This window comes from Chiloscyllium plagiosum, chromosome 41 (genome assembly GCF_004010195.1).
Source record: "Chiloscyllium plagiosum isolate BGI_BamShark_2017 chromosome 41, ASM401019v2, whole genome shotgun sequence".
NCBI classification, from domain to species: domain Eukaryota; kingdom Metazoa; phylum Chordata; class Chondrichthyes; order Orectolobiformes; family Hemiscylliidae; genus Chiloscyllium; species Chiloscyllium plagiosum.
In genome coordinates, this window is record NC_057750.1 from 4,001,371 (window position 1) to 4,020,200 (window position 18,830).

Sequence of the window (18,830 nt, forward strand, 5' to 3'; positions counted from 1 at the left end):
CACCCTCCTCTCGCTTATCTCTCCATGCTTCAGGCTCTCTGCCTTTATTCCTGATGCTTTATTCCTGATGAAGGGCTTTTGCCCGAATCGTCAGTTTTGCTGCTCCTTGGATGCTGCCTGAACTGCTGTGCTCTTCCAGCACCACTAATCCAGAATCTGGTTTCCAGCATCTGCAGCCATTGTTTTTACCTAGTCCCACAATAACCAGCTTTGTCAGGCACCTGGACCCTTAAATGAACCAAGTACAAGAGAGTCCTCTAGGATGTAGGAGCCATCGCAGCTATCAGGGTAGCAGGCACACATCTCTAGGAAATGTTAACAGTGACCACAGATCACCTGCACGTTAATGGAATGTAACACTTCCAACTGATTAATTCCCAATGTTGTGATACGGCCATCTCAGTGTGACCTGTGACAGTTGATTGCACCCAACACATGGGGGAAGCCATGTATGTTTCCTATTTCCCCGGCTGCAGCACTAATCTCATCACAGGAACAAAATCATCAAGTGTTACCTTGCATCGTTCACTGCTCTGATGCATCACTGAGAGACACACTGGTCCCATCATTCTCATGGAAGGAAGGAGTCACACACAAGTTCAAAGTGACTGCCACCTTCATAGATACCAGGAGAGAATGGCCTCCTGCTCCTGTGGCCATCAGGTACTGCTGTCGCAGCCACCACTTTCTGTCAGAGGGTCCCAGGATTTATAGATCCTATGTTGACATTGTGCCACATTCAATCGGTCCCCATTCCCTTACAATTCTTACCAAATCCTTTTACGTTCCCTCTCTCATTAAAAGCTAATTAGTTTTGGCTGTGACATCCATGTGATTGGATTTACTGTTGTCGCAAGTACAGTGAAAGTGTTTGTTTTATGTGCAGCACAGGCAGATCATCACAAATGATACTTAGACAGAGCGAGGCACACAGGGTTACTGCTGCACAGAAGGTGCACAGAGCAAGATCGACATGAGATTTCAAATTTGAGAGGCCCATTCAGAGATCAGAACAGCGGAGGAAGAAGCTGTTCTTGAATCAGTTGGTCTGTGTGTTTAAGCTTTTGTATCCCCTGCCTGACAGAAGCAGCTGCAGGAGAGTATTATTGGGAGGAAGGGGTCGTTGACGTTGGCAGTCATTCCGTGGCAATGAGTTGCATAGTTGGAGACCATAGATGGGATCTGCCATCTTACCATCTCTCACGCCTTTCTCTCAGTGATGGTCTGCAACAGCCATTCACAAGCTTCCCTCAGGTTCCAAGGTCAGAAATTTCCACAAACAGTTGATATGACAAGTCATTATACAACACCACTTGTCCTTATGGACAGAGTCATAACCACTTATCACAAACAACCTTTCCAATAACATTTCCAACTGACATCGATACTCCCCAGGTCTTATCTAATCTCTGCTTCACCACACCTTAATGTGTGCTTCACTTGATCTTTGCCCTCGGATCTTTGCCCAAGGAAGTAGACTGGAGCCTCAGTTTTACATTCCATGTGAGAGACGGTATCTCAGACCACGTTGAAGGAGTTGACCCTGAATGAGTGTTGCAAACTGACACATTCCAAGGCCTAGGTCTATGTGCTGAGACACACAGTAAAGCCTGGGGCAGCTGCTGCCAAAGTGCAGTGAGGAAAGACCAATGTGTAAGGTCCTTGCACCAAAGAATAACGGGGGTCCATCCAGTAATCAGAACCTCCCTGATGCCTGAGCTAAATACCAAGAGTTTATTGGTAAACATAGGCAAAGCTGAAACCAATGTGTTTTCCGCTCCGTCAGTAAAAACAGCACAGATCTGAATGGCTTCATGAACTGTGTAGGTACATAAAGATTTCCTTCTATGAGTAAAGTATGTTTTTGAAATAAAAAAATCTCAGATCATGCAGCACTCCCCACATATTGATTTGTTAGTTTCCAGTCTCGACATGTGTTCAAGTTCCCAACTGGGGTTTGAACTTTGACTCAGTTGCAGTTCCATGGGTGTTATCCGTGTCCTGAGACATACAACATTCCATTACCCCGGGATGTGAGCACAAAAATCAAGACTAGTGTAGTATCAAAGAAAGTGCCACATTGGCCAATATTACACAACGGGCTTCTCAGGTGGATGTAAAGGATCCCACTGGACTATTTCCAAGGGGAACTAATCCACAATCATAGAATCCCTACAATGCGGATGCAGGCCATTCGGCCCATCAAGTCCACACCACCACTCCGAAGAGCATCTCACCCTGTAACCCTGCATTTCCCATGGCTATCCCATACATCCCTGGACACTGTGGGTAATTTAGAGAGAAAGTGAGGACTGCATGTGCTGGAGAGACAAAGTCAAAAAGCGTGGCACTGGAAAAGCATAGCAAATTGGGCAGCATCCAAGGAGCAGGAGGGTCAACATTTCAGCCATTAGCCCTTCATCAGGAATGTGCAATTTAGCACAGCCAAACCACCTAACCCACATATTCCTGGACATTAGGAGCGGTTTAGCACAACCAATCCACTTAACCAACACATCTTTGGACTGAGAGGGAAAACTGGATCACCCGGAGGATACCCACAGCGCCAAGGGGAGAATGTGCAAACTCCTGAGGCTGGAATTGAACCCGGTCCCTGGCGCCGTGATGCAGCAGTGCTAACCACTGAGCCACCGTAGCTCAATTTCACTGCAATAGTTGATTGGCCATCATCACTTGGCTGCTGGTGGAATTATGCTGTGCACAAATTGACAATTGCTTTTCCTTAGTTACTCAGTGACAGCACTCTGCAAGTATTCAGTTGGCTGCAAAGCACTGAGAGATGTTAAAAAGTCATGAAAATCATTACAAAAAGAGCAATCTTTGTTTTAAGAGTCAGGCACATAACTTATCGACTGGAAGTTGAGGTAAAACATCGGCTGAAGAACACATTATATGGAGCCTGGTTTTTAAAAGTAAAGAAACTGCTCATTTTGAAAGCGAGGAATAGAAGGAAGCCATTCAGCACCTCTAGTCCATTCTATCGTTCAGTTAGAATGTGGCTGATGTATTTCGTCATTTCTCCATTTTTTTTCCCTTTCTCCACTACCCTCAACATTCTTAGCCACTAATCCATGGTTATAAAATCCTGCGAATAAATGGGTTACAACAGGATCTCAGTGATGAGTCTTGATTTCAGCCTGGTGCGGGAGCTGTTTAATGTTTCATTATTGATCTTAAGTTACAAGTGTACATTTCTCAGGCTGCATCGCTGAAATTACTCATTTAGCAGATATTTTAAAAATGAATGGATGTGTAACTCAATAAATTATGTTAGTTAACATTTTAATTCCTTGCCATGCCCACTTATTGAACAGATATATTTCAACCTTGATTTAATCTTCATCAATAATTTATGGAGTCTCTATTAAAAATGATGAGCTGGATTTATATACCACTCTCATGACCTCAAAAGTGCAAAGCCAATTTGCAGACAATGAAGTCACGATCGTAATGCAGAAAACACAACAGCTAATTTATGCACAGTAAGCTCCCACAAACACATGTCTGATAAAGATCAGATAACATGTTCAGAATGATGTTGATCTTGACCAAGATCCGGAAGAGCCCAAGTAGCCAAGTACCCTCTTTCTGGCCTTAACTTTTCTCTAAGAAAACTCTTCTGCACTTGTGTTAAACAGCTTCCTGGGTTTGTTTTACATAACCACTTATGGGGCGAATGTGGCTTCAGTCTAACGGCCTGTCCAGGACTCCCCTAGCCTAGTGGGATTCCCTTGGTGCTGCATTGAGTGTGTCAGCCTGGAATACTTGAAGATCTCAAACACAACCTTCCGGAGTCAAAGGCAACCAGGAATGCAGCTCACAGAATGATGGCAAATCCAAGAAAATAATATCTATTGTGTCAGTGTCAGGACAATATTGTTTGGGGATTTTTAAGTGCAACGTTCGTGGGTTTTTTTAAATATGGACATTTATGATGAAATATGGTTGAGGATATAAATTTTCTGACTCTTTGGAACATCCTTGTGTGCATTACGCCGAGTCTCAGGAGGGCTCATGGAATGCTGCACTTGAAGAATGCCAAGGGAACTTGGACAGCAACACCTCAAAAGGGAGAGACACCATTCAGAAACTGACAGGTGGTCTCCTTTGTACGTAGAGATAATGAGAGACTGAGTACCCTCTCTCAGTAGAAAACAGTCTCCCGTGGGTTGAGCCGCAGGCTGTAAACATAATAGAAGTTGAGAGAAAGATAGTCTTGAGCAAAAGGCATGTCTGTGTTTAAGCCTTCTAGGAAAATACAAGGAAACGTTTTTAAAGCAAACCCTTCTGGGTATTGGTGAGCTGATGTATTAATCTTGTGTTTAATTTCCATGGTGCAAAAGTGTGCTATGAAGAGACACAGCTGAGAATTGAACACTACGGCATTTGCAGAAGAAGCAATAAAGCCTCTCTAACTGTTAAGAACAAATCAAGTCAGCAAAGCCACAGTTGAAGGAAACTGGACAAACTCCTTTCAGTTAACAGTAGAACGAATATTATTTTTAAATTCATTCACAGAATGTGGGTGTCACTGGCTGGACAAGTATTTCTTGCGCTTCCCCAATTGCCCAGAAGGCAGTTTCAGGCAAATCACATAACTATGGTTCCGGAGTCACATATAGGCCAGACTGGATAAGGATAGCAGTGTCCATTCCTGAAGGACATTAACAAACCAGATGGATTTTTTCAGATGATGCCAACACTTTTATGATCATCATTAGACTTTTAATTCCAAATTTTTATTGATTCACATTCCACCATCTGCCTGACATAATTCAAAAACAGGTCCCCTGAAGATTAGTTGGGTCTTTGGATTAATAATCTAGTGGTATCACCTCTAGGCCCTTAATCCCCAAGTGACTACTCAACTGCCAAAGTCAGCAGTTCACAACTTTCCAGTTGATTCAGCACGGAGACATTTTTGGAAAAACTACATTCTTAGCTTTCACTTTTGCATTTCTGAATCACCTCTCATTTCTAACGTGTGAATACAGATAGCTTTTAATAGGTTTTATTAACTAATAAGCTCACTCTTTAACTGACGAAAGGGACAAGTCAGAAGTCTAGCCAGCAGTTGAAATCGCACAGACACCATGGAGACGAATGACTAAGCAGTACGGTGGCTCAGTGGTTAGCACTGCTGCCTCACAGCATCAGGGACCCAGATTCGATTTCACCCTCAGGCAACTGTCTGTGTAGGGTTTGCACATTCTCCCAGTGTTGGCGTGGGTTTCCACTGGGTGTTCCATTTCCTCCCACAGTCCAAAGACGTGCAGGTTAGGTAGATTGGGCCATGCTAAATTACCCAGAATTGACAGTGATGCGCAGGCTAAGTGGGTTAGCCATGGGAAATTGGGATAGGGTGTGGGCTGGGATGCTTTCCAGAAGGTTGGTGTGAAATCAATGGGCTGAATGGCCTGCTTCCACACGGTGAGGATTCCATGACTGGCTTCTACCTCTGTCACTGTTTAAGGGATAAATTTGCTGTAACAGTGGGTGGAATTCCTCTGCTTTTCCTTAAATCACTCCATGGAATCTTTTAGTACCCAGCATGGCAGCACTCCCAAGTTCCAACTTCCCAAAACCAATTTCCTATTTATTTATTAACGCCCGAATGGATATAATCTGAAACCAAATGTCACAAAGTGTGATCACAGCTTCAAATTCAATCCTTAAATATATGTTTTTAAGGGAGTGCCTAACAATCACACCTAGCTTGTCGAGCAGCAGCCAAAAAAATCATGGTGTTCAGTAATTACCTGAATCATTAACAACTCTGACAACTTGTGCCAAGGATCCTTACTGTTCATGGTGAAAGTTCAAAGCTCACCATTCAATAATGATTGTCGAGAGTTTCTGTTTTGTTAATGTGAACACTCGCATGTACAGAGATAATGCAAGACATATAAGTGCACATGCACATACAAGATTCATGTAAAAGCCAAATACTGTGGATGCTGGAAGTATGAAATGAAAACAGAAATTGCTGGAGAAACTCAGCAGGTCTACCAGGATCTGTGAAGAGGGAAACAGGGTTAATGTAGAGTCCTGTATGACTGGTTTTTGCAATGTTAACTCAGTTTCTCCAGCACTTTCTGCCCCTATTTTATGACTAGACGCACCAGGTATGCATAGAGTCATACACGTATAGTTAGGCCTGAGTCACGTGGACGCACACAAGACACGTGTCCACAAGAAACTGAGTAAGCAGGCCGCTATTTCACAGCGGTGGGTAACAGATTATGTCAGAATCTCAGAACAACTGCTCTATTCCAGAACGTTATGAGGAAATATACCTTTTCTGTAGTGAGTACTGAACATGTGTAAAGGGAACTAGGGCAGAGTGATGCCAGATTACGTGAAACAGAAGCCAGAGTCTGCTAACCTTGCCGCCTGTGTCTTGTTGTTCCAATGACAAAAAACTCAACTTACTACAGTCCCAGGAATGTGGGGAGGAACAGAAGAGCAAAATGAAAATGAGGAGAGGTACAAATCTTCCTGAAACAATGAGTTGATTTGAATAGATAAATATGAACAGCATGAACCGTGAGTGTGTGTATGTAAATGCGTGTGTCTGAGATACATGTCAACATGCATCCACAAGACAGCATGTGTCTCAGAACGTGCTTCCGTGAGATAGCACGAGAGTCAGAGAGAGTAAGTGTGTTCCATCTCCCTAAGACAACACATTTGTCAGTGCACATGTGTGCGCATGCACGTGTGTATGCATGTCTGTGTCAGTGAGGGAGAACGTGAGAGTCTGAGACAGCACTTGTGTGTGCATTCATGTGCACGAGAGAGAGAACACCCTTATGCATGTGAGCAGGATGACCAGAACTGCACACAGTACTCCAGAAGAAGCCTCACCAATGTCCTTGAGAAAGGATGATGTAAGGGTGACAAGAGTGGAACATGCTGAGACAGCCAATCTCCCGACAGAAATAGAGTTATAGAGATGTATAACACAGAAATAGACCCTTCGGTCCAACTCATACCACGAGATATCCTGAACTAATCTAGTCCCATTTGCCAGCACTTGGCCCATATCCCTCTAAAACCTTCCTATTCATATACCCCATTCAGAGACCTTTCAAATGTTAGAATTGTACCTCTTCCTCTGGCAGCCATAAGCAGCAGTAATATAAGTGTGGAGGAAGGCCATTTGGTCCATCATGTCAATGCCAGCTCTTGGACAGGGCTATACAACTGGATTTTCTCTAAGTTTTCCTGCGTCATCTGGTTTCAGACCATTTTGTCAGAGAAAACAGTTTGCTCCTATTTATCTTATTAAAATCCCTCCATTTTCATATAAATGGGCAGTTTTATACTGAAAGAGACTGTTCCTTAGCTGGCCCAAGACTGAAAAAGAAATACCATTTAATGACAAACCACTTAATTCCTGTTCCTGGAATTTATAATTTTCCACAGATTTAGGAGAGAAAAGAAATAGGGGGAAGCCATTTAGTTCTTACTTAATGAGATCACATCTGACTTCCAACTTAATTTGTTCCATATCCCTGAATACTTTTGGTTATCAAAAATCTACCAGATTTAAAAATAACACTGATCTAGCCATTGTTGAAATCGAGCTCCAAACCTCTGACAGCCTTTGTCCCAGAGATCTTCTAAAAGTTCACTCTCAAAGGGGCGAGGCAAGGCAGTGGCCTAGTGGTATTATCACAGGACTATTCATTCAGAGACCCAGGTAACGCTCTGGGGAGCCAGGTTTGAATCATGCCACCTTAAGTGGTGGAATTTGAATTCAATAAGAGAGTCTCACAATGGTCATGAATCCAACATCAATGAATCCACTGGCAACACGGTGGCTCAGTGGTTACCAGGGACCCAGGTTCATTCCATCTTGGGGTGACTATCTGGGTGGAGTTTGCACATTCTCCCTCTGTTGGTGTGGGGTTCCTCCGGGTGCTCCAGTTTCCTCCCACAGTTCAAAGATGTGCAGGTTAGGTGAATTGGCCAGGTTAAATTTCCCATGGTGTCCAGGGATAAATAGGTCAGATGCATTTGTCAGGGGAAATATAGGGCAGGGAATGGGTCTGGGTGGGTTACTCTTCAGTGTGGACTTGTTGGGCCAAATGGCCTGTTTCCATACTGTAGGGATTCTATGAATTGTTGGAAAACTCTTCCGGTTGACTAATGTCCTTGAGGGAAGGAAACTGCCATCTTTACCTGGTCTGATCTACATGTGACTCCAGACCCACAGTAATGTGATTGACTCTTAACTGCAATAAGGGATGGGCTTTTATTGCTGCCCTAGCCAGTGACACCCACAACCCAAGAATGGGTAGAATAAACAGTTTGGCTCGAATTTTTCGATGGTGTCGCTTAACAGTGATGTTAGTTTGAGGGATAAGTCAAGAGGATCTTCTCTTCCGTTCTTCAAAGTAATTGAAAGATTGGACCTTTTCCTCTCCCGCCCCCAGGGATTGCAGGGGTGACCCCCTGCTGGTCTCACTTTGGAAACTCAGTACCTCAGACGGTGTTGCACTCCCTCAGGGCAAGGGGGAGCGTTGGCTGGAACTGCTTCTCAAGCCCTGAGTATGTGGGACCTGAACTCCCAAGGCTATTGAAGAAATGTGAGGGATTAAGGGGAAAGAGGAAGGAGATTGACACAAAATAAACATGCTCAGGAGATGATGCAAGACATGATGGGCCGAATTGGCCTCCTTCTGTACTGCAACAATTCTGTGATTCTGACAGAAGAACATCCTACTCACTGAGTTACTGCTAACATCTCCTCACTGATTGCTTGTCCGAACATTCCAATAGACATCACATAACACACAATGTGCTATAACAAGGAAAGTATGTACCATAAAGAGATAATCTTAAATAAAGCTAGTCCTCAGTAAGTGAGAAATATTTAACCTGACCTTCATCTCTTACCAAAGTGCAATCCCTTTTGGGGAAATGGCTAATTGACAATTACAGGTTAATTATTATCGCCGTGGGAAGCTCAAAGGTGTTTAGTTGCTGCTTTCTGAAAACATTTAATTCAAATGCACCAGGTGGAAAATTTTTCCACAGCAGCCAGTGAGCTGCGGTAAACTTTGCAAATTGAGTGATGTGATCAGATCCTGACAGTCATGTCTGGAATACTGCATTCAAATCTGGTCTCCCTGCTACAGGAAGGATGCTGCGAAACTTGAAGGGGTTCAGAAAAGATTTACAAGGGTGTTGCTGGGGTTGGAGCTAAAGGAAGATTGACTGGCTGAGGCTATTTTCCCTCGAGGCCGAGGGGTGACCTCATATAGGTTTATAAAATCATGAGGGGCATGGATTGGAAAAATAGGCAAGGGGTGGGGGAGTCCAAACTAGAGGGCATAGGTTTAAGGTGAGAGGGGAAAGATTAAAAGGGACCTAAAGGGCAACCTTTTCACACAGAGGGTGGTACGTGTATGGAATCAGATGTCAGAGGAAGTGGAGGAGACTAGTACAATTACAACATTTAAAAGGCATCAGGATGGGTACATGAATAGGAATGGTTGAGAGGGATATGGGTCAAATGCTGACAAATGGAACTCGATTAATTTAGGATACCGAGTCAGCATAGATGAATTAGACTGAAGGGTCTGTTTCTGTGCTGCACATCTTTGTAATGCTATAACTCTATAGCAGCAGCAATGAGGAATGATGGACATGATGGAGATGCAGCTCAGAGCAGTTGGCAGCAGGAGACTGCTTGCTTGTATGTAAACATTTGAAATATCGTGTTTCAAGGCAACGCGCAATGGAGCTCGCTGTCAAATATTCCATTATTGTTTCTTTTTAGCATTAATGTGGAAGGTAAACATCCCCACACTCAAACACAGCTCTCCAGAGGATGCTAGAAGATGCTTGAAAGGGCTACATAACTCTGCAAAAATGCAAGGCGCCCAGAACCAGACAAAGAAACTGGGAAAGGTGCTGCTTAGATCTCTCATACTGAGAATCTTAGAGCAAGGTAACTGGAGACTCAATGACTGTACATATTAAGTGGACAGTGTGGCAGTGAGTTACGGATCACTCAGGGAATCAGCGTTATTGCGGTGATATGCACTTTCCATGCAGGCTGTTATCTGGAGACGTGATAATAATATTCTAGGCAATCCATGGCTGACAAGGAATCTCTCCCAGTCTTACCCCCTGCCGTGGGTGTGTGTTGAAGGATTTACAAGTTCCTTGACCATCATGTTTTGGAGAGGATTTGAACCTAGAGTATCTGGCTCAGAGGCTGTGATGCTGGTCACTGTGTCACAAGATAAATGGTTCCCCAAATCTGGTGACAGAGCACCAACACGGATCGCAATGCTAAAATAGGTAGACCATACCCCTGACTCAGATCACTTTCTATGCCAGCTTAGATCCTCAAATTATTAGAATGCAATCCCTGCCATCTTCAACAGTTGCATCCATGGGCAATGAGATTTGTTGGGAAGTAGATTAACTCCAAATTAACCAGTGCTAATCAGGAAGTCAAAGAAATTATTTGCATTATTTGATGTTTTAAAAAAAAAACCTGATTGAAAAGGTTGATGACACACCTCTTGAGCAGGTGGGACTTGAACCTAGGCCTCCTAGCTCAAAGGCAGGGACACTACCACTGCCCCACAAGCACCCCTTGCAAATTCTTTTTTAGTTGATCTTGTGCATTGTCTTGGGAGTTTTACCCTAAAGACAGCTTGTTCATTTATTCTGTTATATTTCCACAACATATAAAAGTTGAATTTTTATCGAGAAATTTGATTTCAGTCATAGAACACCCACGTACCTTCCAGTGTAACGTGCCATAGTCCAGGAGTACTACAGGGTTGTTCTCTCATTAGAGACAAAGAGACGACTGGTGGTGAGGTTAACCTGAGGGTCACCACACCTCAGGTGTGGGGGGACATTGGGAAGGAGAGTCCTTCCTGTGAACCTCAGCCGGTGCAGGAATTGAACCCATGCCATTGGGGTCACTCTGTGTTGCAAACCAACCATCCAGCCAACTGAGCTAACCTGAAAAATTGGTTTCTGGTTGAAACTGGTCCTTCCATTACGTGTTGTGGGACTTAACTTTAAAATAATATACATAATTCAAAACTGGGATGACTATCTTCGTCATGAAGTGTCTCCATTGCCATGAACATGCCCTTCCCCTCTCCTACCTTTAACCTCTCCCATCCCACTCTCCCTTCCACCACCTCTGACCTCCCCTCGACTGCACCCTCTCCTCCCCCCCGCCATCGTATCCTCAGCAAACGGGTCTTCAGCAACCTACATCCGACCTATCTCCCTGAATATCTCCAGATTGTCCTTCAATAGTGCTCAGAATGCACCTCTTTCACCAAACCCTTCTGATCTTCTTTTTTCACTCGGCACTCATCTAATCCTTGAACCTGATTGGCAGAGGCCTGTTGTGATGCATTGCCATGTTTACTATACAGTACTGGCATCGAGAGCATAAAAAAAGGAATTAAAGACAAGCTGGTAGAGACACAGAGAGGATTCACAAGAACGCAGTCCGAAAGGAGAGGTTATAGGTGTCAGGAAATGTAGAACAGACTGAGCCCCTCTTTCTCTGGAAAAAGACTGTAACAAAATCTTTAATATTGTTGATTCTTTTCCAGTGCCATACTCCCCATTCCCCATCTGCCTTGTCTCAATCCTATGTTTCATTTTCCATACCTCTGTCTCTAATAGCATTCTTTTCCAATGCTTTCTGGATTCTATCCTCATGCTCTTGACCAAATGGTACACCCTTAAGCTCAGGAGGCTATCAGTCCCTTAGTGTTTGTGCCAGGTCTTTGAAAGAGCTATCCCACTGTTTCTGATTTTCTGCTCTTTCCAAATAGTTTTTCAAACCACTATCCCCTATTCAATACTCTAATCCTGTTCCGCAGCCTCATAATCACCTCCCACCCTCGCTCCAATCCCACATTCCTCAATATAATATCTCTTACCGTAAACACATTAGCTCTGTGCCATTGCCCTAGTTCTGCATCAGGGTTTCCTTTTCGGGTTGAATGACCCTTCCTCACAACAGGTCACTCGACCTGAAACGTTAACTCTGATTTGTCTCCACAGATGCTGCCAGACTTGAGCTTTTCCAGCGATTTCTGCTTTTACTTCTGATTTACAGCATCCTGTGATGTTCCAGTTTCCTCTTGTCCTCATTGTTGGACCTAATGGCTTCCTTCTAACCTGTAAATGCCATGCATTACTTTATAAACATGCTCCAGGAAGTTGCTGAGCTAATCATTTAAATGATCAATTGGAGTTTTATTCCCCCATCAGAACAGAAACCGCTGGTACAGGAGGAAGAGACTTACAAGGACAACACAACCTGTGTTGTGAGTCAAAATATCTGCAGTGAGGAGAAGCAATGCTTGATATAGCATGCAGGAATTTTGTAATTTGGATACATACAACAATATCTGATTATAATTCAGAGAGTGTAACATTCGAAAATATAGACATACACAAAGATATCATGTTCATTAGAAACTGCACTTGAATCCCACTCTGACTTGAATGTTGCATCTGAATCCAATGGGAAGTGCGTTGGGATAGCGCTGACCTAGTTCCTCGTCTCTGTCACCTAAAGCACATCATTGCTGGTAATTTGACAACTAGAAGATGCTCCTAGGTTCAGTATTGCGACAATGGCCTAAGTATAGACAATTTTCTAATATCAGATTTAGGAGTTGTTATTGGAGCTGTATCTGATCTGGGAATGTTTGATGCAAATACTGGGTGACAGATCCTCAGGGTTTTATATCCTCAAGGACAGCAGCTTTACAAACTGAGCCACTGAGATGCCCTTCTGCCTGTGTTTTTAAAGCAAGTTTCAGAATGTCGAAGAACAGCTACAAAGAAAGCAGCAGACTCCCAGCAACCATTTGTCTATTTGCCCTCTGGGTGCTCTGTTCATCTGATGCTAATGAAAGTCAAAGTGTCAACGTGCAAAATCTCTGTCTGTTGCATTCCCATCACAGGAGACCAGATGGAGGCCATTTTCCCCCCACCCCAACAAGCCTATCCTGCTATTCAAAAAGATTATTGCTGATCTTTATCCTAACTCCCAACGTCAACTGTAGCTCTGTTGCACCTTTGGGTCAGGATGTTCTGGATTTCTTTTTTATTCCTGCATGGGATGTGGATGTTACTAACAACACCAGCATTTGTTACCAACTGCTATCGGCTCTTGCCCAAAGTGCCTCTCTGAGCAATTTCACAGCACCAGGGACCCAGCCTCAGGTGACTATCTGCACACTCTCCCCACGTCTATGTGGGTTTCCTCCAGTTTCCTCCCACAGTCCAAAGATGTGCAGATCAGGTGGAGGATTAGCCATGGTAAATTGCCCTTGGTGTCCAGGGATGTGCAGGGTAGGTGGGTAAACCATGAGAAATGCAGCATAACAGGGATAGGGTGGATCTGGGTGGGTTGCTCTACAGAGCGGCAGTGTGGACTTGATGGACTGAATAGCCTGCTTCCACATTGTAGGGATTCTTTGATTCTATGATTTCAGAGGGCAATTAAGAGTTAATCATATATCTAGAGTCACACGCAGACCAGACCAGGTAGGGTTGGCAGATTTCCTTCCCTGAAGGAAGGATATTAGTGAACCAGATCAAAACGAAAAGAAGTGCAGATGCTATAAATCAGATATTAGTGAATTGGATGGGTTGGTTTTTATGACAATCGACGATGGCTGTTACATGGTCACCATCAGGCTAGCTTTTTAATTCCAGATTCTTCATCGTATCAAATTTCACCATCAGCCCTGCTGGGAATCGAACCCATATTCCCAGAACATTAGTCTGGGACTTCTGGATTACTAGTTCAGAGACATTACCATTACCCCATTGAAGAACAGGAGCACAGAAATCCCCCATGGTGCTCTCAGCGTTGCCCTAACTCAGTCCTGCACAGAGATGCTAACACAGATGTTTTATGATCCCATGTCACTATTTTGAAGAAAATGAATGGGAGTTTGTTTTTGCCTGTGCCCTGGCCAATGTTTATCCTTTAATCAAAGTGTCCAGATAATCTATGTTTGTGATAATCAAATGGCTCCATGTGGGAGCTTGTTGTGTACAGATGGCAGCACATTTCCTACACAGTGACAGACATCATTGGCTGCAAAGCACTTTGGGATGCATTGAGGTCATCTATGGTGCTGCAAAAACCCTTTTCTTAAAAAAAATTAGTCGCTCTCAGATTTCGAACTCCTGAGCTACCATCTCGGCTTTGTGGAAGAGAGTCCCACACTTCTCCTGTCCCATGTGTGAAGCGGTGTTTCCCAACTTCTCGAAGGAATGTTCTGGTTCTGATCTTAAAGTTGAAGATCCCTGTCCTGGACTTTCTCACCAGCAGAAATGGTTTCAATTAATTTTAAAATTCCTGAAAGGCCTCAGTTCAATTTATCCTTCACAATTCCAGACTCACGTTAATCACCTTTGAAAACCAACCCAGGATTGCACCGAGTCTGAGACTGAAGTCCTTCCTCACTGAACACTCTGCCCCAAATGCCAAAACCAGCCAATCTTCATTTATTGTTGAAACTACAATGACGTGGCAGTGAGTTGGAACCTTGGTCAAGCTTATTCCCTGCTCGGAACAGAGGTCAGATATCTGTTTACGGCAAGGATCATTACATTACAGTGTCAGTGAACAGTGTGCTTTGGGAATGTGTCACACCTTCCACTTGAATGATGAGAGATAGATTGGTTGTTGAATGAAGATCCAGTTACACAAAGTAACATTGTGGTTATGATACTGGACTGCCCTGTGCCAAGTTTCAGTTTCAAATGCCATTATGGTAAAAATGTAAAATAAATTCAATAAACTACCAAACTGAAGAGTTCTGAAGAAATCATAGCAGACTCGAAATGTTAGACACAGCCAGACTTGCTGAGTTTCTCCAACCCTTGCCATTTTTATTATCAAACTGTGCTGGAAAAGAGGCCACTCAGCACCTTCCACAAATTCAACACTCCTGTCATTTTAAGAAAATGAATTCTGTTCATTTCCCTCTGGCTCTTTCGCCAGCTATCTTGTCAATGGAAACCACTTCCTACCTATCAAATTCAAACCTTGCAGAAAGTTAAATGCCTCTGGCGTCCTGTGCTCTGGGAAGAACAATACCAACTTCTCTATGTCACTGTGGTCCCTCACCCCTGGCACTGGGGGAACACAACTGCCCCAAAGAAAGGGCACTAATACTCTCCTGCATCTGGCCTTCAGGTGGTTGGCCACACTTACCACACGGTGTCCTCTAAGTCTTGGAATCCAACTCATCCAGAACTAGGACAACTTTGGATGGGCATAACATACTCGCCTTGCTCTTAACATTCCAGTAACAAATTCTTTCAAAATATTCAAGGGGAAAATGTTCTGGGGCCCAGGTTTGTTTTTAATTCATTCACAGGGTGTGGGCATCACTGGCTTGGCAACATTTATTGCCCATCCCTAATTATCCAGAAGGCAATAAAGGGTGAGCCACATTGCTGTGGGTCTGGAGTCACATGTTGGCCAGTCCAGGTAAGGATGGCAGTTTCCTTCCCCACATGGAATTAGTGAACCAGGTGGGGTTTTCCTACAATTGATTCGTAGTCATCATTAGACCCTTAAATTCCAGATTTTCCAAAATCTGCCATAGCCGGATTTGAACCCAGGTCCCCCAGAACATTACCTAAATCTCTGGATTAACAGTCTAGTGATAACTCCACTAAGTCAACGCCACCCCTTAAAGCTATGATTTCTCCCGTGCATCTGTTTTGGGTAGAACCAATGGCCATTGCAGTTTCCTTTGTAATGTACAGGTTGACCAGTCCCTCGGGATAATGTTGTGTTCTCTACTTACTGTTGCTGGATTTAAGGTCCCGGTGAATGACTGGGACAACCGCCTCGTTGTGAAGGTAGTTCATTCCTCTCGCGATCTGCACTGCCCAGTTGACCAGGACATGAGGGGGGACCTTCCTGCCCGCCAGGGCTCGGTTTAAAGCGCCTCCCCGGGCGTACTCCATGACCAGGCACAGGTTAGGCTCCTTCAGGCAGACCCCCTTCAGCAGGATGATGTTGGGATGCCTCAACATGCCGAAGAGCCGGGCCTCCCTGCGGACGTTGTCGGCCGTGACGCTGATGTCCTCGTCGGGATCCTGGCGCGCCGCTTTGACCGCCACCTCGTCCCGTCCCCAGGTGCCTTTGTAGACCTTGCCGAAGCCTCCCACCCCGATGATCTCCTCCAGCAGCAGCTCGTTGAAGTCGATGACTGGGGGAAGGGGTAACTCCTCGCCGCCTCGGAAGCCGCCGTAGGCCGGGTGGCTGCTGACATAATTGCTCGGGAAGATGCCCACTTTGTCCTGGATCTTGCCCGTCCACCAGCCCTCGTCCCCGGAGACGTGCGAGTCCTTGGACAGCAGCTCCACCACGTCCCCGCGGCGGAGGGTCAGCTCCTCGTCGGCCGTGGACTCGTAGTCGAACACGGCCGTCCAGAAGCTCCGGGATCCGGGGGCGGCAGCAGCAGCGGCAGCGGGAGGTGGCGGCGGGGGCTTAGGCAGTAGGAGCTGGCAGCATCCAGGAGCCTGGAGGGAAGGAGACTCCTGTTGATGGTCCCCATTGCAAGTGGCAGCTTCGGTTGCTGGGGACTTGCTGGAACTCATCGCCGCTGGCTCCATTGTAGACCAGCCTGGCTTGCGCATCCATACACCAGGCTGGCCATTGAGGGCTGCGGCTGCCTCTCCTGAAAGGCTGGCTCAGCTCTCCCAGTCCCTTATCGTTAAGAGTGTCCCCTCCAAGGGCTCTTCTTTTCAAAGAGCAAATAATTTTCCTTTCACTGTCCGCTTGGCCTTGCATTATTTCCTAAGATACCATTTTCCTCTCTTCCCCTTCTCCACGAAGAAAATGAGAATTCAAAAGGCCACCACTTCCGCGTTGAAACGGACCGGGTCCCTGTGTCTGTGTCAGTTTCTCTGTCACAGTCCCCGGGCTCTCAGCTGTTCTCGACAAAACCGACACACGCGCGCCCACCGGGAGTTGTAGTCCTCTTCCCCGTTTGGAGGCTGGGCGAGACCAGGACCGAAACTACACCTCCCAGAGGGCAGTGCGCTCCGAGGCACGGGCCCACCCGCCTTCCAATCGGTGCAGCCCGTCCCCCTGATTGGCGTCCCACCCAGCGCCAATGGGGGAAGGAGGAGGGCGGGCCATATGCTGTAAAAGGCGGAGGGGAGAATGAATGGACGTTTACAGTATCTTGTGCCTTTGGTTGTGATGTCAGACAAGAGTAGGCTTCCAGTTTAATAGTTCACTTTGCTTAACTCAATTGGAAATGTAATTTTACACTTTTCTTCATTGAATTACAGATTTCATCTTGTCAAAGTATCTGTACTTGCCCTCTGTCTTCTTCAGCTCCTGGGACGTAGGCAGGTTTTGGAATGTTTTTCCAGCATAATATTTGCAATGTAAAGTTGTGCTGCCCACAGTAGAAGGGCGTTTGGCAATGTATTCCAATACACACAACACAGAATTTGGTGCAGGTTTGTTGGAGGGGAGGAATTTGAAAGTGTATAACATGATTGTGCAAGATAGTGAAGATATACTGTAGAATTATAGAGCACTGAATTAGACGCATCAGCCCGATTGGTCCATGCTGTTGTTTACAATACCACATGAGCACATTTCTTCAGCACCCGAATTCATTTGACTATAACAGTACAGCCTTCTGGCCCACGTCAGCCATGGATTGGGAAGTTACACTCTTGCTTCTGAGTTGGAAGTGTGGTGACTGTGACAGCAGGAATGCGCTGACAGTCAAGCCCTCACTATTCCAACAGTTGCATAATTTGTCTAAATTAATTGATTCAAAGACCAAAATGACCAACTGATTTGCTTTTTTTGCGACTATCCAGAATAAAAGAGACTTTCACAGGTCTTTTTCCTGAACTCAAAATAATCTGTTTATCAAAATACAAAACTTATTCTTAGAGTAATTGGCAAACTCTGGTTTCTCTCAAAATTATAATCCGGAATTAGATCCATGTCCCCTTAATCCCAAACAGACACACTCACACAATGCAAAAGGCAATACACTCCACAAATAACTCAGTCCGCCGATTTCTCAGCAACAAACCCAAACAAGCAGACAAAACACACTCAGAAATCCTAGCCACTCTCCCCTACATCAAAGACATCTCAGAAATGACTGCCAGACTACTCAGACCCCTTGGCATCATGGTTACCCACAAACCCACCAACACACTAAAACAGCAGCTAATGAACTTAAAATACCCTTTACAGACAACAAGCAAAACAAACATCACTTACAATATACCTTGCAAGAACTGTAACAAATAGGCAGAAAACTAGCCACCAGGATACTTGACCATCAAATCGCTACAAAAAACATGACTCACTATCACTGGTATCCTTATGTACAGATGAGGTAGGACACCGCTTTGACTGGGACGACACATCCGACCTAGGACAAACCAAACAGAGACACGCACGAGAATTCCAAGAAGAATGGCATTCCACTCTATCAACAAACACATCGATTTGTTTGAAAAAGAACAGGAAGTGACATCAGCAACACAGGAAATGGCATCACCAACCCAAGGAAACCAAAACACATAAATAGAAAGGGGGGCATAACACCAGCACTTCACTGGAGGCTCACTGATGATGTTACCTAGTATGGTGATGAAACATCTCAAAACGAACCTTCCAGCTCAGCGAGCAAACTTACATCCAGAAAGAGGATTTTTTTTGGGGGGGGGTAACTCGTATTGGCTAAGAGTCTGAAAACAAAGAATACATTCTGTTGACTTCT

The 18,830-nt window shown here is 44.7% G+C and overlaps 1 protein-coding gene across 1 annotated transcript in view; it reads right to left on the bottom strand.

The window, feature by feature from the left end:
• map3k10 (mitogen-activated protein kinase kinase kinase 10) overlaps positions 1-17,239 on the bottom strand; it is a 71,882-nt gene extending 54,643 nt beyond the window's left edge. The window contains exon 1 of the mRNA XM_043680662.1: positions 15,867-17,239. Coding sequence (XP_043536597.1) covers positions 15,867-16,704 — 838 coding nt within the window. The 5' untranslated portion in view covers positions 16,705-17,239. The remainder of the gene's footprint in view (positions 1-15,866) is intronic.
• Positions 17,240-18,830: the final 1,591 nt, after the last annotated feature.